Source organism: Rhipicephalus microplus, chromosome 7 (assembly GCF_043290135.1).
Source record: "Rhipicephalus microplus isolate Deutch F79 chromosome 7, USDA_Rmic, whole genome shotgun sequence".
NCBI classification, from domain to species: Eukaryota; Metazoa; Arthropoda; class Arachnida; order Ixodida; family Ixodidae; genus Rhipicephalus; species Rhipicephalus microplus.
The window spans coordinates 120,212,583-120,235,633 of NC_134706.1; the positions used below are offsets into that span (position 1 = coordinate 120,212,583).

The window sequence follows — 23,051 nt, forward strand, 5'->3', positions numbered from 1 at the left end:
GGCTTCTACTCTCGCACACAACGATAAGTCCTCAGCTGTGTACTGGGTTAAATGGACATACCGTGTTATATAGATTTTATATTAATATACCACATTATATAATTTAGGCAAAATTTTCATTTGAGCTATTTTGTTTACATTACCACACTGACAAAAATTATTACGGCAGGCTTTACTTTATTGTCAGTAGCAGAAAACCACAATTTCTTATGTTTCAGTTAAAGTGGACTTGCTCAAAAAATAAAGGATACAAATTGTACACCGTTCCTTTTGTTGAGTTTATACGCAATGCAAGGTAACGTACTCATGTGGAAACATCTTTCCTGCTGTGATCAGAGTAAGTGCCCTGAGGTGTCTCTGATGCGTTAGCACAGAAATGCGCATGTCAAACAGCAATATTGATAGCGGAAGGCCAGGTCAGTCGTCCGTGACAATCACCGGCCACGTGACCGAATTCGGCGGTGCACTCACAAGCAGTTATCCCGTTTGCAAGCTGCTGTTCACTTGCTGTCTCGCAGCAGAGCATTTGGAAGCTATGATTTACTTTCTCTTTCAGTATTACTTGTTCGCAGCATTCTATGGTCTTGTAGCACCAGTATTCTTCCCCATGAAATCAACACAGGCGGAAGGGGACAAGCGCATTCTTTATACGCATTACGACTACGTGATCGGTAAGTGAGGTTGTGTTGTTCTTTGGCTTTGACGAAGAATTCATTGCGGGATAAAAATTATGAGTTGGGCAATTTGGTACATGCTTAGCTGGGAAAAGGCAGCACACACACAAAAAGAAAGAACGAGGGCGCAGGAACACAGTGAACAAGACTATTGCTGAAGTTGCATCTGATCAGTTCTGAGTTGAACACCCTTGTGCGCTACGTTCTAGTCTTGTGCGCTACGTTCTTGCGTCCTCGCTCTTTTTTTTTCTTGAGCTGCCTTTCCTTAGCTAATTAATTATGACATTCGTTTCACCTAACACTTAATTAGTGCCTGTGTTTCAAAGCGCTGCAGCAGTAACGCGGAGAGCCGTTCGTGAAATTCTACTAACGTCCTCTGCGTTCTGAGAAACACACCCGTACCGTGCATACGCAAGCTTACAAGTAATCGACACGCCCCCCCGCTCGGTCCCCCCCCCCCTCCCGACATCATCCGCGCGGATTTTATTTCGTGCTGCCTTGCATTCCTCGTTCTAAACAGTGATATTAGGCTAAAATAAGTCATTACACCAGAATTGTCTTCACTCTCGAGCAAACATATCCGATTAAGCAGTGCCGATTCGCACAAGCCGTCGTGTCACCACTATGGGCAAAACTAAAGCTGAGGCAACCTTTTCAGCCCTGGCGCTGTCAATGGAAACCACCGCACATTTCCCCGAGCATCTCGGAAACAAAACTAGTACTGCTCATTCTTGAGGGAATAGTTCTTCAATGATCCCAACTGTAATTGACATTAATATTGCGGCACGATTGTGTAGGTAGCAGCCACAAAGAAGCGTAAGCGAAGCCTTCGGTGAAGTCGAGGCGCGTAAGTTTAGGAGGACAAGCACGGCTTTCGGCGCGTTGTAACGACGCTGTTTCTATTAGTATTCGGATGACACGTAAAACTCTGGTTCCCATTTTGTGTACACAAATGAATAGCAGAAAAAAATAAGCCATTTTTTGCATTTTTAATCACTGTGCCCCGATGACATTTGATGCCACGTTATTTAATCCAAAAGTGCTTGTGCCACTGGCCCAATTTTTTGTTTATGGTATTTTGAGGCCCCAACTACAAGGAGAACCCGCACGAAAATTGTATCCGACCAAAACAAAAAAAATGCAGTGCTGAAAGAATTAAAACACAGAGCGTAAAGCTTTCACAGCTTTTCCACTGTGAGCGGACCGATAGTATTATTCTTCTGCGGGGTGGTGCATGGCTGCGCACCGCCCTTTAATCTGAGGCGTAGTACACACAGAAACGCTTGTGCTGGCTAAGTAGGATTGAGAGGTGGGATAGTTGGTAAAATATCATTTAACATTCGGTGTAGTAGCGCGAATTCTGCGGGAACATGGAGGACAAGAAATCACGACACTCACTACGTTGTATCTGGCATTCCAGGATGCCACCTTTGCCTTGCAAACACACACTCCTAGGACTGTGGCAAGGCAGCTCGGCTCATTCTGATTGAAGTTGTTAGAACATATAAAAGGGCCCGTTGTTGTAGAAATGAAGTTCAGTAGGTTTGAGAGCTGGTCTAGTTGGTAAGATATCATTTTAACATATGGTGTAGTAGCACCAATTCGACTGGCACCCAGAGGACAAGAAAAAGAGTAGTGAGTGTCGTGTTTTCTTGTCCTCTGTGTCCCCGGCTAATTTGCGCGACTACACCATACGTTAAAATTGTGTTGGCTGGTTGGAACGTACTGTAGGTGAAAGCAGCGCTACAAAGTTGAGGACAGGAAAAAGTGGACTGCACAGCAAGCACCCCGGTAAGATAATGTTTGGCTCGCCTTTAGTGCCCTTTTTTTTATGTCAGCCCCCTCCCACTTTAGGTTTCTTTTTTTTCACTTGATTGAGCGGTTAGAAGCGCTTTTTATGTGTAGTCAAATTTTTTTCTGTCCTAAACTTTGCAACGCTGCTTTTACCTGCAGTAGTACTCAAGCACACGCCTCCGTCTTTGTAACCTAATTGGTGTGTGTGTGTGTGTGCGTGTGGGAGTTTGCAAAAGCTACGTTGTCTGTTTGGCTACGGGATGTCACTTACCTCGTCTGCGAGCATGAAGGGTGGATATCATGGCTACTAAAAAATATCGGGCTGTATGCAAGTGTCCGCTGTGTGGTGGTTAGCGCAGGAGAGTAGTCGCAGAATGAGACATAGGTCTCGCATAGAAGCGACATTTGCCTCCTTCATTCCTATTTTTCGCTTGCTCTTCAGTGTTTCAGAAACAAACCACTACCAATCCTCCGTATCGACTCTTAGTGGCTTGTAAAGTAACTGTGGGCAAGTGGTATGCGGCCAAAATTAGTTGAAATAGCATCAGCCCGCCATTCGTCAATTGGGCGTCAGTTATGGGGAGACCTCGTGATGCACATGCGCATTTTTTTCGCGCTCGCAGCCGCGCGTTTATTCGCTGAACGTGAAGTAGTTGATTACATGTATCGTTTTGCGGTAAACATATGATTCTCAATTCGATCTGTAACCCGATTATGTTCACTACAGCCAATGGCCTGGGCGGGGAAGGGGGAAGAGGGCGATGGTATTGCACGCTAGCTTCACGCTATTTAAAACGGTTGCATATCTTATTTTACAAACCAGAGCTTCGAAAAGCATTTGCTCACTTTTTTGCAGAGTTGTTTCCGAATAAATTCTGTGATGTGGCAGTACTAAATAGGTCCCCGGAAGCGAAGAGGTGTTGAGCCTAATGAGATATTCAGTGAAGAAGATCTGGTCATAAAGATAGCTAATTTTAAAATGATGGTGTTAAAGAGCTCGTTTCACAGAAATTCTGGCGTCAGTGTGGGCAGCGTAGATTGCGAGCGAAAAATCATCTGCGTGCCTAAGAGATTGAGAAAGATGAAAACTGAATCATAAAAATTTTCGGCTCAAAGTGAGCATTCAACCCACACCGTCTGCCAGGCAAACAGGCATTCCAACCCAGATATAGAGTAATTGTTGAAAATGCTTTAGAAAAAAAATGGCCCCGTATCGGCATGTTACACTCCAAATGTCGTCCAAAGTCAATAGTCTTGCGTCTGGAGAGAGTGAAGAAATCGTTCATTTTATCTATCGCAAAAAGAATCGGTGAATGCTATTCTGGAGGCGCTGCGTTAGTGCCTCGAGCGTGACGCGGAGGCGAATGAGCGTATCAAGTCACGTTGCAAGTGAGAATCGAGCGCTATCTGCCAGTTATATTGAAAATCGAAGCACGCGGAGTGCGCTCCCGTCTTGAAGGCCATAAGGTGTAAAAAGCAAGGCGACAGGTACGAGCCACCGCCAGGTCATCTTAGCAAAGCGATGAAAACACTTGCCTTTTTGTGCAAGCATTGCATTTGTCAGCACAGCGTGATAAACGGTACGGTCCTTAGAATTGCTTGTGTATGCCTGTTCTAGTAAAACACGTACAGAATATTGACGTGCTGTTATGGTGCCTAAGATATGCGCAATATTTGCTTTTTAATTGAGAATTACACAAGTATGAGCGCTGAATCTCGAGCATTATTAGTGGGCGCTGCGGATGGGGTCGGCCGTTTCGGGTATTGTTAGGTGCCGTTCGGAGTATCGTTAAGACCTGATAAACAGACAAATGTACACACAAATGTACAGACAAATGTACAGACAAATGTACAGACACAGACAGACACAGGCAGACACAGACAGACACAGACAGACACAGACAGACACAGACAGACAGAAGCAGACACACAGACGGACAGACACAGACAGAAAGACACAGACAGAAAGACACAGACAGAAAGACACAGACAGAAAGACACAGACAGAAAGACACAGACAGAAAGACACAGAGAGACAGACACAGAGAGACAGACACAGAGAGACAGACACAGAGAGACAGACACAGAGAGACAGACACAGAGAGACAGACACAGACAGACGAAATTTTTTTTGTCGAAGGTCTCCAAGAAGGACTATCGTCTTTGAAAGCTCTACATGAATGTTATGGAGTCGAAAGAGTTTGCCTAACGCATTATACATTGCATCGCTGAAACGTAGCCTTGCGCTAGGTGTCAAAAAACTTGAATTGAGTAACGAGTGGCCAACCTATCACAAAGCACTTATACTTATTTAATAATCCTCAGCAGCAGAAGCATCAACAAAGTGAACAGCTGCGTAGGTTTCTGCTACCCTTAGGTGTACCAAACCTTCAATGAAGGACGTAGACCTAAATAGGAGGCTAGAAAATTCAGTTTTCTTCATTGCAATGTATGTGCCATAGAAATCAATGGTTTTTCTGTTTTTTATTGCTGCGCATTTTTAACTTCAGCTGGTCTTGTGCTGCTCGCGGCGCTAGCTCTTTGCTAGAGAATTTATTCACAAATGTTGTCACATTCCAATTTTAGTTCATTGCTTTTAGTTAATCCAATCAATATTCATAGGCAGATTCATAAAATTGGTCTCCAACATATGCGATACATTTCACTGCACTATCTCGGTTTCATGCTTGAAACGGCATTTAGAAGTGTGGCAGCTTGGGCTAGTTGGTATGGCATGACGATAGTTATAGCGCGAGAACAAAACGACGACACAGAGACAAGTGTTTCGTGTCCTTCTTGTCTCTGTGTCGTCGTTTTGTTCTCGCGCTATAACTATCGTCTTGAAACGGCAGTTGAGATACGCGTCGTCTGGAGCGAGGTATACCAGATTGTTTACCCCTTCAGATGTAGTCACTCAGCGACACAGCGACGCGCCGGCGCCACACTAATGTGGCTTTCTTAGCACACTGAACCAGGAAAGGTTTATTGGCGGAGAACGCAGCAGAGACTGTAGCAAATGTGGCAACTGACATCATCGAGCATGGCGGTGCTGTCAGTTCGCCAGAACTGCTAAGCGCATTTTCCGCGGGCGGTATCAACTAGAGCAGAAACAGTTACACCACTGGCAGGAAGTTCTCCTGTTGCACATTGTACATAAGGGCGACACTATTTAAGAAAGTCAGTGCTGAAGGTTAGATGATGGGTGCAATGCTGCAGTACCAAGAAATACTTTTGGGGCACTATGTTAAAATCCATTAGATGTTATTGGCAGAACCTCCCAAAGGTTAAAGCATTTCTCCAAAAACACCACATGAAATATGAATTTTTCCAAATAAAGGATGCCGCTGTGGCATCAATGTCCAATGAAGCAGTTACACAAAAGCCATATTGGGAACTCTCACTCGTACGATTGTCGGTTCACTGAATATTTCACATTAATGAACTTGTGAACATTCGATCGTGCTTTTCTTACATGTTCCATGCAAAAAGTGTTCACCTACACAAATTTGTATGGTGAATATTTTAGTATAAGGCACTTTATCTGCGTGCCAGGACGCATTTTTTATGATTTCAATGAAGTTATGCACTTCATCAAGCTGGCGTCATCAAGCTGGCGTAGCCCATACCTGCCGCCACACATTGTTGCTAGCGTATTCATAGCTTAACTCATGCATTGAACCTGATCTTTTGCTTGTTTACCTTGCCAACATGCAATACCTGTTCCTCAGTTCCATAAAGCCTGAATAGTGTAATCTTTTTTATATCCAACTTCTGCCTATTCACTCAATAGCTCTGAAGTCTGCTGATGAGTTAACTTTGAGAAGCAACAAATTGTTCCATTTTTATCCTTGTTGTGGATTACCTGTACGAAACCTCGTCTAGTCTAGTGCCTACTCAATCACATTAACGTCCGTGTTGATTGCTGCCCAGCCCCGCCGCGGTGGTCTAGTGGCTAAGATACTCGGCTGCTGACCCGCAGGTCGCGGGATCAAATTCTGGCCTCGGCAGCTGTATTTCCGATGGAGGCGGAAATGTTGTATGCCCGTGTGCTCAGATTTCGGTGCATGTTAAAGAACCCCAGGTGGGCAAAATTTCCGGAGCCCTCCACTACATACGGTGTTTCTCATAATCATATGGTAGCCTTGAGAAGTTAATCCTCGCATATTAATCAACCAATCAATAATAGCTGTCCCACGCATTATATGCTTCATCGTGTTCATGGCCATAGCGAAAACTAAAAACATATGATTCTCGCAATGACGCGTTAAAAAGAAGTTGAAGTTGCACTTAGGCACACATTTAGAAAACATGTCCTAAAAAGTGATTGTGCTGAACAAATAAGAAGGAAGAAAATGAAAACAACGATCACACAAATATTTATGCAACCTTGCTAAATTTGAAACATAAAGGTCACGTAATGGCCTCTCTAAACGTCATTCTGATGCGACCATTCTGAAGTTTATCAGACGCGCATCTATCGACTCGAATGACCTGATGATAATACTTGTTGCAGTTTAACGCCTGAAATCAATGATTATGGTAGATGTCACAATGCATAGCTCTGGTAGGTTTGATAAACTGGAGAGTTTGTTAAAGTGCACCTAATCGGCATACACGGGCCTTCAACACTTCCGCCTTCACACATAATGTGGCCATGTTGGCCGGGAATAGATCCCGCGAATTGAGGGTCGGCAGAGGAATGCCATAACTACGAGAAAACCACGACTGGACTCGAATAACCTAGAGCTAATATGGATACGCACGGCGGCGCTTCGTGGTGCTTTCTCTGTTCGAGACGGGATGTATTTTCTGATACAGCAATGAATGCTGTTGGCTTAAACTCCTATTTCCTTTTATGTACTAACACACTCGACGTCTCGCAGTAGGTGGAGGCTCGGCGGGTTGTGTACTAGCCAACCGCCTTTCGGCTGACTCAAGCAGAACGGTGCTTCTGATCGAGGCTGGAGGCTTGGAGAAAGACTTTGTGCCATTTACAGAGTTCCCGCTAGTGGAGATCGGTACACAAGTTCCATTGTATGCACCACTGCTTATCAACAGTGAAATTGACTGGCAATATCCCACTGAAAGTCAGCAGAACGCCTGCCTCTCAATGGTGAACCAGGTATGTGGCAAAAAAATGTGGACCTATTACAAGGTTCTTAATAGGTTCACATATCAGAAGTCTCCTTTATCTATGCTTTGGTTAAAAATACACTGTATTGCAATCACTCGAGTTGCTTGGTGCACCTAGCAAAAAAGTGTTCCTAATTCATATCGTGAAGACAATATATTTAGAACAAATTGGCGCTATTCAGTGGCCACCGGTAACTCCAAGAACGGGTCGGGCCAATTGATAGATGCGTAACCATTTATAGGCTGAGGCGTAGTCACGCGCGCGTGCACACAAAAATACGGCAACCAAGTGAACATCTCTGACGCCGATGCTGCGTTTCAGTCGAGGCCGAGAGAGACCAAAAGCGCTCTCAATTGCTTACCCAACGTGTATACGTCGAAGGCCTTTCGATAATCAGTACACTTTCGAAGACAACCATTTCGTGCTTCTTATATACAATGTTACGACAGCCATTAAGACTTTGTGCTTCAAGGAATAAGCTGCAAGGCTTGCGAAAATGGTTTATACTTGCCTCCAAAGCAGCCGCATTTTTCTAAACAGAAAGTGCAAAAATGCACCCGTACACCTATACACTGGCGGACGTTAGAAACTCCACAAAGCCCAAAATACTTTCGAATCACATTATTGTCTCAAACAAATATTTTATGGGGAGAATATGTTTGCACTATGCGCAGCGGCTGACTAAGGGGCATAATACACGCGAAGGTCAAAACCATCACCTTTCCCGCTTTTTCTATCAACCTCTTCACCCCGTCGCATCTTTTCTCGGTGGCTCACGCATCAACCCTGTGGTTATCAAGGTGAAGATGTACGATCTTGTTTCAGGCGCGTAAAATCACAACGTCTGTACGTGGGTGTACACGCTGGGGTTACTAGGGAAGCTTTCGTTGCTGAGGTCGCTTAGTTGGGATGACATGCTGTAAGGGCCTCTCCGAAAGCAGAACAAGGCTACCGGGTGCGTAGTAGATGCCATGATGGCGAGCGTAATAATTGTGCTCGTGATAGACCCACGAGTTACCTCAAACTGGTCGACGAACTTCACGCACCTACTCGGGATTCGGTATGACATCCTGATAATACTCCAACGTGTAACTAAATCTGGTTGGCTGGATGGTGCCGAGAAGAGATTATGGCAGAAAAACAAAACGAAGGAAACCTAGCCATGTAGGTTCGATATGACTTATAGGCAAATGTTACAAGCTGGTTGGAGCAGACATAATGCAACATGTCGAGAGGGATTCGACTCAAAGGCTTTGTTGTCCTGTTTATTTGCAAATTATTAGCATTCGAAAGCTTGTTTAGGCCCCGCCACTGTGGTCTAGTGGCTAAGGTACTCGGCTGCTGACCCGCAGGTCGCGGGCTCGAATCCCGGCAGCGGCGGCTGCATTTCCAATGAAGGCGCAAATGTAGGCCCGTGTGCTCGGATTTGGGTGCACGTTAAAAAACCCCAGGAGCCGAAATTTCCGGAGCCCTCTACTACGGCGTCTCTCATAATCATATCGCGGTTTTGGGACGTTAAAACGCACAAATCAATCAATCAAACCTTGTCCAGTTGAGCAGGAGCATAGGAGTTCTTTATTATGGTTGGAAAGAAAGCGGCCTCGCTGAGCGAAAAGCTACCAGGGGGCTTCCAATGCCGGCTAATTTTGAATGGCAGGAATTCGGCGAGATGAGATGAACAGGGGCCCCTGTAATTGCTCTATAAATGGCGTAATTATGTTTTATTGAGATGCACCCCTATATGCCACAACCGACGTAAAAAAAGGGAGAGCGTCAACACGTACTTAGTAAAACGGCCTTCTCGCCGAATCGATTCGCTTAAGGCTTCAGCATTATGAGTGGTTGGTTTTAGCCCGACGTTGACAAAAGGTCTTGGGCAGTACTACAACGAAGCCGTCACGTTACAGACCAGGCTAAATTCTAAGCCGTACAACTCTGTCACACGTCCGTGCCGCACTCGCGTCACTGGCTGTCGGCACATCGCGAAGCTGGGAGGAACGAAGTGAACAAAACTGAATTATTGCTATAGAATAAACATCTAGACATACTTCAATTTTGTTCACTTCTTAAAATTTTTTTCAAACAAACACTGAAAATCCCTCTGCAAATTCAGTTGCAAAAGTCGTTTGCGTGTGGCGTTACCTTTATTTCTTGCCTGTGTAGTGACCATGTTAATGGATGAAGACACCCGCACCATTTCTCCAGATTAAAATATTTCTCATGCTGTTTTTTTTATACTTTTCCTACGGGAAGCGCAAAAAACGATTTTTCTGTATTTCCAGAGTTGCCCATGGGCCCGCGGTAAGGTGATGGGAGGATCAAGTGCCATGAACTTCATGCTGTTTGTTCGTGGAAATGACCTTGACTACGACATTTGGGAACGCTTTTATGGAGCACACAACTGGTCTTACAATGACGTATTGCCGCACTTCAAAAAGATTGAAGAGTCTACGGTGCCAGGTCATGATCGTGAGTGCCTTTGTGTTGAACCGTTACTCGTGTTTGGCTCTTGTAAATGAACAAAGCTACGGCGTCATACCGGCCAATAGAAAGCTTCGAATAATAATCTAGTAAATACAGAGGAAGAGGCGACACTGCGCTGATAGGTGGATAGGTTCACTAATTAAAACATTTCATGAACAGCATAAGTAGGTCAGAACTGCCTTTACAAGTCAGATGGACCAGTTTATAACTTTTACAACAAAAGTACCACAAGAATAGTTATAGCATTGCTGTTTGATAATACTAAAGTGCACTAAATATTGATTGTCATTTATGCTAGTGCATCACTTAGTTTCTTCATCTTAATAATTAGACACAAGAAAGAGGAATTGTAAAACTAGGATTATAAGCAAATATAAAAAAAGTATTGCAAATATATTATTGCACACGAAGTCTAAGGTCATTATCAGTGTTTAGGATCTTGAAAGAAATATATATATGTATATATATAACTTCGAGAATAGTGCAGTATAGGAAACAAAACAATAAAATATTTATTTAATCCTAACAGTTTCGGCTGGTGGACCAGCCTTCTTCAGAGGATCTAAGTGAAATGGTACAAGTTCCCGTAGCAGAGGGTCACCCTCACAGTTTGAAGACCCTCAACTCAAAAAAAAAAAAAAAAACCCGAGACAAACGGGCGAACGAGGGTTTTTTTTTGAGGGTCTTCAAACTGTGAGAGTGACACTCTGCTATGGGAACTTGTACCATTTCACTTAGATCCTCCGAAGAAAGCTGGTCCACCAGCCGAAACTGTTAGGATTAAAAAATTTTTTTATTGTTTTGTTTCCTATAATGCACTATTCTCGAAGTTTATAACTTTTATTACGGTATCCGGAAGAAACTCTGATCATCTATTTCATCATATATATATATATATATATATATATATATATATATATATATATATATATATTTAGTGGGAGTAATAATTCAATGGTCCAGTTAGTCTTCTTGAAGGTATGGGATATGGATAACTCATCCCCTGATGAAGGCAGGACCCCCCCGAAACTGTTGGGAGACAAATATATTTATCCTTGTTGACAACGCTCCCGTTGTGCCATATCCCATACATATATATATATATATATATATATATATATATATATATATATATATATATATATATATATATATATATATATATATATATATATATATATATATATATGGTCTCTCTATAGTGTGATAGTTTACCACTAGTATGCATGATGAAATTATGTATCCTAGACACGTTATTGATGAATCAATTTTGTGACCATAAAATATAATTCAGCCACGATTTCTGCAGGCATTCTAACATTCTCACTTTCCTATTTTATTATAGTCCGAAGGGGCGGAAAATGTTTTTAAGAAAGCCCGTCTTTTAATGCTGACGTATTTTAAACGTTTTAGGCAACTCAGGACCATTTAGGAAACATGAATGAGAAGTTTAGGTGATCTGAAGCAATGGTGATTCAAGTGTAATTTTTGGTCACGATATCGAATCATCTCGACCGTATACACCGCAAATAAATTAATTAATGGTGCTTACAGTAGTAAGCGATGATGCATTGGTCTATACCTGAAAAATTATAAAAAACAGCTTATAGATGAACTATACTTTATTGTCATATTTTTTTGAAAGCATGGGCATTATCAAAATTCGAACAAAACGGCTGAATGCTGTATTGCAGGCGATCGCCTGAACTATAATTCAGACTTTGGCACAAAGAAGTGTTTCAATATAGTTTGTACTTTAATTGTCCACAAGTGAGAACATAATGTACCCTCAGGAAATCATCATTGCCCCGTTTTGATGTCCTAAACAGCAGTACTGCCAAAACAATTGACAAGCAGCTCTATGATAGGAATTATTGGCTGCCGGTAAGCCCCTGCTGGAACCGCTCGGTGACGTGCTAAGCAGTGAAGGCATGGAAGGCCAGCTTTATACTACATTGTAGTTGTTCACTTGGAAAAAGATGTTTCCTCCCTTAAAATAAAACTGTAGCTTTGAATTTTTTGGCATGACTTACAGAAGAGCAATGTTACACAACAATTCAAAAGCCGTATTTAATTGGAGAGGTACATTGCAAAATTACGCTGCAATACGAGTCAGAGCGCTGTTTCTACCAATTTTGTCGCAATACTTTCGCAATATTGCTGCTTCAATTGCTCCTCAAGCATTTTCATCAAGTAGTATTAAAACATGTTTATCATGTAGTGTAAAAATCAAACTCAAAACCCGTTCTTCATTTGAAACGCAGAAGCGTATCGTGGTACTTCTGGGGAGATGCCTGTAACGTATGCCGGTATAGAGACTCATCTCAGCAAAGTATTCTTAGAAGCCTGCGAGGAGCTTGGTTACCCTACTACTGACTACAATGGAAGAACTCAAGCGGGTGAGCTCGCCTTACTTGACTGATTGTGGTGGCAAAGTGAATATACCTCTTTTATTAGTCTCTACATGTGTATAAAAGACGCAGTAGTCACATGCGGTGACCGCTTTCGCATGCGTGCTGCCAGGAAATGTGAAACGGAATGCGGTCGTTTCAACGATTCTCCTGACCACGCTTGTCATAGCTGCCGCGTGAAACTTTACCATTATGAGTGGGTGGTAAGGTCCGGATATAAAACGAGAAAGGAAATAGGTAATGTAAACGGCGGCTCCATGTACACCCCTCTATTTGATTTAACAGTTCTGTTTTCCCGTGAACAACAATTTAGCTGCCGCTCGAGCTTCGCTTTCAGTAGTAAACGTCATAGTATCGTCATCAGCCTGACTACGTTCACTGCAGGATAATGGCCTCTCCCATTTCCCGCCAGTCAACTCGGCCCTTTCTTTGCTCCTGTCACTTTATACTAGCAAACTTTCTAATCTCATCTGCCCACCTATCTTTCTGTCTTCCCCTCATCCGATTGCCTTCGTTTGAAATCCAGTCAGTGCAGCCTTATGACCAGCGGTTTCCTACCTTCCCACTACGTGCTCAGGCCATGACCATTTCTTCTTGTTGATTTCGACTATGATGTTTTTAACACTCGTTTGTTTCCTGGTACCCTCTGCTCTCTACTTGACCCTTAGGCTAACAGTTATCGTTTTCCTTTCCGTTGCTTGCTGCGTCGTTTTTAACTTCAGTTGAACCCTATTTGTAGTCCTCCACATTTCTGCTCCGTTATAGCATATTAGGACCCTTTTCTCATCGTGTTCTCAACCACTAGTCTAGTATCACTTCTCAATGGACCCCATAATAGTGTTGTACAAAAAGAGGCGTTTCTACTTCCACGTTATACCTGCAAACTTGCTAATCTCATCGGCCTACCCAACGTTTTAGCTCGCTCTCACACGTCTGCCTTTTCTTGGAAGGCATTCAACGGCTATACTGCCAGCTCGCTATACGCGCACTGTGCATCTGAAAGGCGGCAGGTGCAACTTCTTGTTGCCACATATTGTTGACATTGCTGTTCAGACCGATAATTATGGCTGCGGACTGGGAAGATGTTGGGCCTCTAATGAGCCACTCGTAGCATAATGCCTATGTTTATGCCGTTCTAAGCTGCTCCTCGGAAATAATGGATGTTATTGACACTCTCGAACCAGGGCTGGGCAGTATCAGTTACATGTATCTTAGATTTTATCTTAGATACTGCTTTTGTATCTTGTACTAATGCATCTTTCATCTTAAGGTACAAGGTACTTATATCGCAACACTATCTTGCGTAACTGTAATAGCTGCCCAAACTTCGCTTTTCAAAACTGTAGTGGTGCCATAATGACACCTGAATATAACTAAAGGCAATGGCATATTTCGGTCTTTACTCAACTAATGATGGCAGCCGATGAGGTGTGCGAACTCTTTTTAGGTGGAGTGCAGCAACATGACAGCACTAAAGCATTTTCTCCCGGAACAAGCGCACAAACGTAGACGTTCACACGCTTGCCCACGTGCATTCTGTTGTCTTGAAGTTTTCCCGTTTTAGTTCTTTCAGTGCCATGACACCCTTAGCCGCTTAACGTGGCCGCACACCACAATGCGTATGACGATGATCATAAAATTTGTAATTACACTCTGCAGCATAGTACTTCGGCACATAATCTGTAGTGCGGCGTTCCTTTGCATCCCATGGCTTTCACACATAGGTGTTTCGAAGGATCATGTGGATGTAAGTTAGAACTAAACATTCTCATTGGCACAAATAAAATATACACCATAAAACAGTCGTTACTCATGGTATATGTATTAAAACGAGCGTTTACCTATCAGACAAAATCTTGGCAACTATACCTATTTCTTTCTGCTATTTTATTCAAAGAGTTCTTGAAATCAAAATATTGTTAGAACAGGTATTTTTTCTAGATGTTCTATTGAATTCATAGATCAACCTGGGTTGTGAACTGTGTTTTTTTCGGTTCTAATGACTGCAATATTTCTGTCCTGAAGTGCAGCCAATATGAGCTTTCTGTTTTGTCTTTAGTTTCAGCTTTTGCTTTAATTCTGCTACTGCTCACACATTTGTATTCACTAAAGTTTTACTCTTCTGCGAAGGTGGTTTGAGAAATAAATATGTCTTTACGTGAGGTTGCATTGATATACACTGCCAAAAATTGTAATTACAGCTTGGTAAATCACTAAGTCATGTTTGTATTATAGTAAAAGAAAAGAGCCACGTGAAGATCTTAAGAGGATTTCAGAAACGTCGTCATACCAAATCGTTCGTTTTTCTCATGAGACGGCCATCCAGCCTTTTCAGGCAATCTTTCTTACAGCTTCTGAATTTTTCGTTGTTGTCTATTTTTAAAAGATAACAGGTAAATTCACAATACTTAAGCTATTAGGAGCGCAGACTGTATTGTTTCATACGTGTTTGCTATATGAATGTTTATACAGAACCAGTTTTCTATTTCAGTTATATTAGTTTTCTCTTCCGCGTCTCCCTACTTTTTCATTATTACTTATTGAGAAGTAATTGCAGCGTTCGACGCATACCCCTCCACAATGTTCAGGAACTTTCGAGGTTGTGTCAGATTGCTCTGCGAAAATTGAGCGCATGACGTGCATACTCTATCAAGAGTGCGCACCTGTGATAACTCTGGAAGGTGGGATCAATGATGTTTAAAACAGGACTCACTTGGGAGATGATCAGATAACCAACGATCGATGACATTTACTGCGCGCTTTGCTTTTACGTTGAGTTGCATGAATTTCTGGAAACAAAGCAGTTGACCCAAAAGACAGTTTTGTTGCTACCAGCGTGAATACCGGTTTCTTCATAGACAATACAGTAGGTCTGAGGAACACCTGGGGTGCACATGTTCTATTTTTGAAGGAAAATTTATTGAACTTGTTAAGTTTGATTTATTTGATTAACTACTAAAACAGCGCGAAATAAACTGGCTGTGCAGTACTTGTGCAGATTGCGTCACAAAAACAACGCGGCCAGCAATGTTGCTGCTACACACCGGTGATTTTGTAGAGCATGAACTCTTCATTGGACATGGTAAAGCTGCACACCGCTGTTTGCGCAATCGATTGGCGGCTTTTTATTGAAGTTCTTTTGGTTATATTGCAATTATATAACCGGTCGGTGAGCTTAACTGCGACATCCCGTCAATTAGAAAATAAACAAGCGAAAACCACTCTCGACGAAGGTTCTAAACGGCTTTTCCGCTAAGCAGTTAAAACAAGCCTTGATTTGTTTTTAAACTGATGCAATTTCACCAGGAAGGGCCAAAACGTTGAGATACCAAGAAAACCTTATACCAGGATACCTAGGGATTTTAAAAAACTCAAAACCGTATAATGAAAAATTCAGACAGACTATCTTTTGCTTTGGTGTTCCCTACTCCACTCAGGGCACCTACACGAAATAATTTGCGAATATATCGAATCATTCAAAAATACAGTTTAGAAATGTCGCATTAGGTGCAGCTGTTACGGTACTTTCTTGCAAGTGTATTTTTAATACGTGTTGAATGAAAATCTTCTATCACAATACAGTACAAAGTATTTTTCCCTAGCCATGTCTCAAACCACATAACGTTCAGAACAAGTAGAGCGAATTATCACACAAACGGTGATAATTCAAGATTGCACACAACCCAACGTATCGTTTTGATATCCATGATCTTGTGATATCCGTAGGTGTTCTCCCTCAGCTACAACTTAGATACACAAAAATAATAAATAACTTCTGTTTAGCGGAAATCACAAGCAATACGCGTGACAAGCGGATCTTCCACACAGCAATGCCTTTTCGTGGAACTCTTTGGGGAAAAAACGCAGACATGTCTTCATAAAAGGAGCCCTGAGTAGTGTGCGTTGCAGCTGTGTGTTGACCTGAAATTCTCTAAAGAGATACTCTTTCTTCATCACCATAGACTATCATGGTTGCGTTTCCTACATCATCAACTTGAAGAAGATACACACAGTTTACGGACCACAAAGCTCCACTAGGTCGTTGCCGTTACTGGTCACAGCTTGTCGACCTCTGCACTCCGGGTCCCCTCTTGCCGACGCCCCTGTGCCACTGCTGTGCGATCTCTCAACTACGGGTGTTGCTGGCGCTACTGTTCCGCAGCCGCTTTGCGTGCCCTCGTCTCCGCTTTCGTTGTGATCACGTCGTCGTTCACACCACTGCGCTGTCTGTGAGAGCAAAGAATGAATCAATGCCTTTATTATAGAGCATTTCATATTATACAACGTTTTATCGGGCTAGGAGTACTGGGCTGCCAACTAGCGCTTTCTTCCCTTCTGGCTTGTACAGAGGGCTCCGCCACGGTGGTCTAGTGGCTAAGGTGCAATGGGCTGCTGACCCGCAGGTCGCGGGATGAAATCACGGCTGCGGCGGCTGCATTTTCAATAAAGGCGAAAATGGTGTAGGCGCGTGTGCTCAGATTTCGGCGCAAGTTAAAGAACTTCTGGTGGGCAAAATTTCTGGAGTCCTCAACTGCGGCGTCTCTCATAATCGTATGGTGGTTTTCGGACGTTCAATTCCACATATCAATCAATCGGCTTGTACAGACGGTGCAGAGTCTACGGACAGGTGCTTAGATGAGTGGCGTTGTCGAACAATTTGGAAGTTTTCAAAGTGAAATTGTGAATTTTTTCCTCTTTATTGCAAAGTCAGTCAGGAAAAAGTCAACGAGAACAACTGTGCCGCTTTTGCTTGCATCACCAAATTTCCTGTTTGGAGGTTGAATATATTTTCAAGGTGTATCGTTGGTGTTGCGTTAGAAGTATTGGTAGTTGCCATAATATATTCGGAACGCCCAGTGGTACACCCAGTGGAATGACAATCAAATTTGGCCAGTCGGCGAGCAAACACAAGCGGTTCAACTCGACAGTCACTGCCGTTGATTTAGCTGTGTTACCATCGACGAGGAATCTCTCACTTCTCAGTGCGATAACCGTTATAACACAATTATTAGAGAATTTTAGCTTGTACGTATATTTCTTTACGTTAACGTGTTACCGGATACCCTTTTGCGTTTCTGTCTAATCAGAACGCAACTCTATCAACGTTTTAGCTCCTCATACGTAAAAATTTACGTACGTATATAACCACGTATACCTTTATGCTTGAGCAAAGCGTAAAAGGTGATGCTAACTGCATATAAACTGGATTTACCTTAGATAGGGTCGAATCACCCTAGTAGCAAAATCACGAGACGTTCTTTTATCGCGTACAGTATTCTCGTGTGCGGAAACAGGTGAAAATACAAGGCAATGGTGGCTAGAAGGAGAGGTGTTAGCATCGGCGCGCCGGAGAACGAGCGCGAGTTTATCTATATGCGGCGGCGCTGCGGTCGCTTTTGAGATCCACCTCTTCGTGCCCGCGCGTGCGTATCAGTCGTTTTTCGTTGGAAATATTTCACGGTACCCTGCGGATTATAACAGTCTACTTGTAACATTTATGGTGGTGCGCTGCAGAGCGTGTATTGGCACTGAAAACGAGTGTTTTCAATTCACTTCTTATTATATCAAATACGAAGCTTAGAAAACAGAATCAAGTGACTTTCCGTTAGCTTGACGCCAAAACGAAGTCTGTTCTGTTTTCACTTTGATACCGCAGTGTTCTCCGCGAAGTCTCAATGCACGTAAAAATATCGGCAACCGTTATTTTTATGACTAGCGCAATCAAGGTCTAATTTTCAAGCAAAGCGTTTATTTTCACTAAAGTAAAACACATGAAAAAAACACAACATATGCACTAAGGTTGAAGAGAACAGAATGTGCGACACTCACCTAAAGCAAATGAATAAGGCAACTAAAAATAACTGTAAATATACGATGATACAATGGGCGTACATACACACATGCCATTGAGATCTGATTTGCAAACATACATACAGTTACAAACCAGTTCACGAAAAAAATGATTTCTGCATATGTGAAGAACAGCCAGACAGTGACATCACAGTTGTTAATGGGAGATTTGAAGCATTGTGAACAAGACAATAGTAAAATCACAAGAAACAAATGTGCAAATGTGTAATGCACAATAACATAAAACAAAACCTTGTTCGTTGAGTTAACACTATGACAGTTAAGTCATACGTCTCAATATCTTTTTTTTTTTATTGGGTGCATTTCCTTCAGCAACGACAAAATCCTTTTTGGCCAGCGTAAAGAACCTAATTATCTGATTTGTCACTTCCAGTTTGTGGTGTTCACAGCCAACCATATTTACCCTCTTCACAGACAGGCCAGTTATAAGGTCTGTTATGCCGTCTTTTTTCAGCTTGTTGAAGCTGAAGCAATAGCTGAATGCATCTTCCATAGCTTTGACCAGGTGTGTTAAGAACACAAACGGGTACTGAAGACATTCTCCCGGAATCGAGCTGGAATTTTCAGAGTGAAGCAACAACTTGCTACATTCTTTGCACTTCGTCTTTTTCACAATCTTCCGGACCACATGGCCACTGAGGTAATAAGTAATCCGGGAGTCACTTTTGCGTTTATTGAGATCAGTGTGGTCAGGAAGGGCTTCTCAAGCAACAATCATTTCATGAACCTCATTGAGGCATCCCACATCAGGCAGCTCATCCAGCTTATTCTGCAATTTTATTAAATTATTGAAGATGCTCGGACATAGAAAGCTGCTCAGAATTCCAGAAGATATGCTTTCAGTGGAGGGTGAGTGTGCCAAACTGTAAAAACTGAGGCAATGCACAGAGATAAAAAATTGTGTCGGTGAAGGGGGACCATGCGAGCCCGACATTTGCTCCAGAATTCCAAAAAGGTATTAAGCGCGTCTTGGCAGAGGCGAGACGTCATCAAGTATTTATAGCCCAAGGTTTTCGTGACATAGTGCAAGATGGAAAGGGTGCTGGTTAAAGAGACGCGGACTCCTTCGGCAGTTGATTCACCCAGGAACCCACCCTCCATAGGTAAAGCTTTTTCCGAAGCTGCTAAGAACCCGTTGATTGCCTGTAGCTACGGACGATGAATCTTTCGTCGAAATGAGCTTCGCACATAACGCAGTTCTTATCCAGTGGTGTGTCAGAGCGAGGAATCGCACGCTCTCAAGCCTTGCGCCGTTAATCGTCAGCGCGAGCAGAGAAGAGAGGCGCTTTCTTTTCTTTTTTGCGAGCCGAACGATATCCCGCATAGCATCCAGGTGCAAAGCAGTGTGTTTGCTGTTTACCCATCACTGTGGCACGGTCACATTGGCCAATATTGATCCCGAACAAGTCCAATTAGGCAAAGCACAGACGTTGCGACTTGCGAGCACACGAGAAAGCTGCTAGCGAGCACTCTCTACCGATCACGGTGGCGACTTGCGTGCCGATCAGCGGCGATATGAAATACCAGTACGACTCCTTTCAAGGCGCGTCCGGCACGATGCTGACACCTCTCCTTCTATCCACCATAACAACGCTATTGCAACGATGGTGTCGACATCTTGTGACACTTCGTGCAACGACAGTCCCGAAGACGTTGTTTTATGCGTAGTGTTTTTAAGGTAAAAATAAGTTAAAGAGTAACTCCTTTGTTACTTTCCACTGCACAGTTCTTGCATGAGACTTACAATGCACTATGTTTATGCAATAAAAATTTTGGGATTATCTAATTCGCTATATTTCCGCTAGATGACACCTCCTATCCAGCTTGTCTGGAGCTCGCACGTTCACGGCGTCTAAGCCCCAGGCCATTCTAGCTTTGGTAATCCGGCTGAGACAATGTAATGGCTACTGGCGCTCACACTTCGGCTTATTCCATCTTCATAGCTCAAGTCCCGGCAATACGGATAGCACGAGGTTTTACGAACGCAGGTGGATTTGCGAGATAGGGCGAAAAACGTAAAGCCTATATAGCGGGAAACGTAAACTTCAAAATCCCATCCGGCGGGATACGTAAAGGTTTACGTTTCGTAAAGACACGCACATGCGCAGACTCTATCTGGTATCTGGTAACGTGGTAACGTAAAGAACAGTGCGTACAATCTAAAAGCCCCTATTTGTGCGCCGCACATGCTTTGTATCACTCAAATATACAATGAACACTACATGATAATGACACAGTGACATTCAAGTCATGAGTGTAAACATCTGTTAGTTGGCGAGATGTATTGCGTACGATGTGCGATTTGAGAGCCAAATAGTGAAAAAAAAAGTTCTGTCCCTTCGCGTGAAGTATAACACTATCAAAAATAGAAATTTTTACGCAGTGAAGAACACTGTACGTCAAGTAATCCAACAATATACAACACATCTTTATTTCTAATCTGAGAGCGAAACAACACCTACGTTGTTACCGTTGTCTAGTGTTTTTATAACTATTTCACTTAATTTGCTTTGCGAATAGCCAGAATATTCCGAAAACAGTACAACTCGTAGATGAAGTTATTAAAAAAATACTAGAGCTCCAATGTAGGTCATAAGGTCGACACTTGGTGGTCTCCGCACCTCACCGGCTGAAAATTTCTCGAACCATATTTTTTTTTTTCATCAAAGCTGAAATCCAGTCAAGCTCTACGACTCTCAAATGAAGACAAAAAATTAGCGCGCTGACACGTAAGCATCACAGTTGATTTTTATGTACCAGCCCGTTAAGAGCATTGATTTTGTTCCCAACAGCGGGCAATGAGTGAGCGAGGGGTCACCTAAAAGTCAAGCAACAAGGTAGATGAAAATTTCTGAGCAGCAAACAGGCGTCGTCAGCGCCAGGAAACCAATACTGCGTGCTCACGCCCAACCAGATATACAGACGGTAGTCGCTGCGACAGGACAAAGAAGCCACGAGTGGGGAAAAAAAATACATATTACACTACAGCAAAAATGTTCTTTGTGACATGGAAGCGTGCCACCACGCCTTCCTGGAATGAGTTGAAATATGCTTATGTTTTTGTTTTGTTTTCAACAGAATCGGTTACGAAAACTTCCGACACCGGCCACTTGCAGCATCTTCGCGCCATCGCATATCATCACATTCAACCCCAAGTGGACCAAATATCTCCGCGCGTTCAAAACTCATTTTCTACCTAGACTGTACAACTTCATAAGGCTTTTAGCGAGCCAAAAAAAAAAAAACTGGCTCTACAGCAGCTGCCCGCATACCTTACATACGAACGCGGATCTTTGCAAGGGCCAGTGGGTAGCCAGTTCATGCGCATCTCCTCGTTAACAGATTTTTTTCGCCCACACAGCTGGGCGAAAAGATTGAGTAATAAGCGGCCCGCCAAAAAATTGGCATATCCCACGTACAGTGGGAATCGATGATATGCGAAGCACGAAGAAGAAATCTTCATATGTTACTTTAAAATCAGCCCAACGTTATACGAGGTGGAGGTAAATGATGCCGTGCATGGCTTGCGCGTCATGATTATCATGTTTGGATGTGTCGTTTACCTTCGTCATCGTCAAGTGATGCCAAATTTAGTACACGTGGAGCTAGCAAAACTGCCGCAGGCGCATCATGAACGGCCCAATATACTCCAATGTAGTGTCTACGTGCGTGAACGCTGGGCACAGCGACGCTACGCTAGCAACACGCGAGCACTCTGTATATTCTAACGCCAGGTGTGACCTGCGCGACCAGCGTCCGTCGGTACGGCCCCACGGCAACCATATAGCTAAATGCGACGCTATAGCTACACGCGAGCATATATACTCTGACGCCAGGCGCGACCAGTGTGACCAGTTTCCGTCGATGCGGCCCAACGGCAACCGGGGGAAATGCGACATGCTGCTATTCGCGCCGATGCGTTACCCAGACAACACTGCGTCTCCCTCTTTCCGTGACGAAGGGACGCCGGACGCGCTAAAACGCGCATGCGTCAAAGCAACGCAGTGCGGCGCGCGCCAGCGAGTATAAGGCAGGATCGTTGCGGGGCGTGGCAACGCCGGCGTGATCCGATGAAATGAACGTCGGTGAGCACGCGCACTGCGTCCCGTGGAATTGTATTGGTGCCTTGACTGTGGCATGTAGTCATGTTTCCACATGACCCGCATCTCATGATTATCATGTTTGCACCAGTCACATACCTTCGTCATCCATTGGCGTTACGTAATACCAAATATGACATATGCGAAGCGAGCGAAACTGCAGTGCATCATGAGCGTGGCATGTAGTCATGTTGTTACATGACACGCATGTCATGTTTAACATGTTTGCTCTAGTATCCTACCTTCGTCATCCATTCAAGTCCCGTAATGCCAAATTTGGTATAAGTGAAGCTAGCAAAACGGCCACCAGCGAATCATGAGCGGGTCATGTAGCCATGTTGTTACATGACACGCATCTCATGATTATCATGTTTGCACCAGTCACGTATCTTCGTCAACAATTCACGTACTGTAATACAAAATTTGGTATATGTGACGCTAGCGAAAAGCCCACGAGCGCATCATGAGCTTGGCATGTAGTCATGTTGTTACATGACACGGATGTCATGATTTTCATGTTAGTTTCTGTAGCTTGTGTTCGCCATGCAATCAGGTCATACCATACCAGTTTTGCAACATGTCA

General features: G+C 43.3%; 1 protein-coding gene across 3 annotated transcripts in view; it reads left to right on the top strand.

Annotated features, from left to right (window-relative positions):
- Positions 1-432: 432 nt before the first annotated feature.
- The window catches only part of LOC119179092 (alcohol dehydrogenase [acceptor]), a 111,725-nt gene continuing 89,106 nt past the window's right edge, over positions 433-23,051 (top strand). The window contains exons 1-4 of one of the 3 annotated variants that reach the window (XM_075869609.1): positions 434-671; positions 7,352-7,590; positions 9,885-10,071; positions 12,351-12,485. In XM_075869609.1, coding sequence (XP_075725724.1) covers positions 536-671; positions 7,352-7,590; positions 9,885-10,071; positions 12,351-12,485 — 697 coding nt within the window. In that variant the 5' untranslated portion in view covers positions 434-535. Of the gene's footprint in view, positions 672-7,351; positions 7,591-9,884; positions 10,072-12,350; positions 12,486-23,051 lie in introns of all 3 variants that reach the window. The other 2 variants (XM_075869610.1, XM_075869611.1) reach the window with 2 other exon arrangements.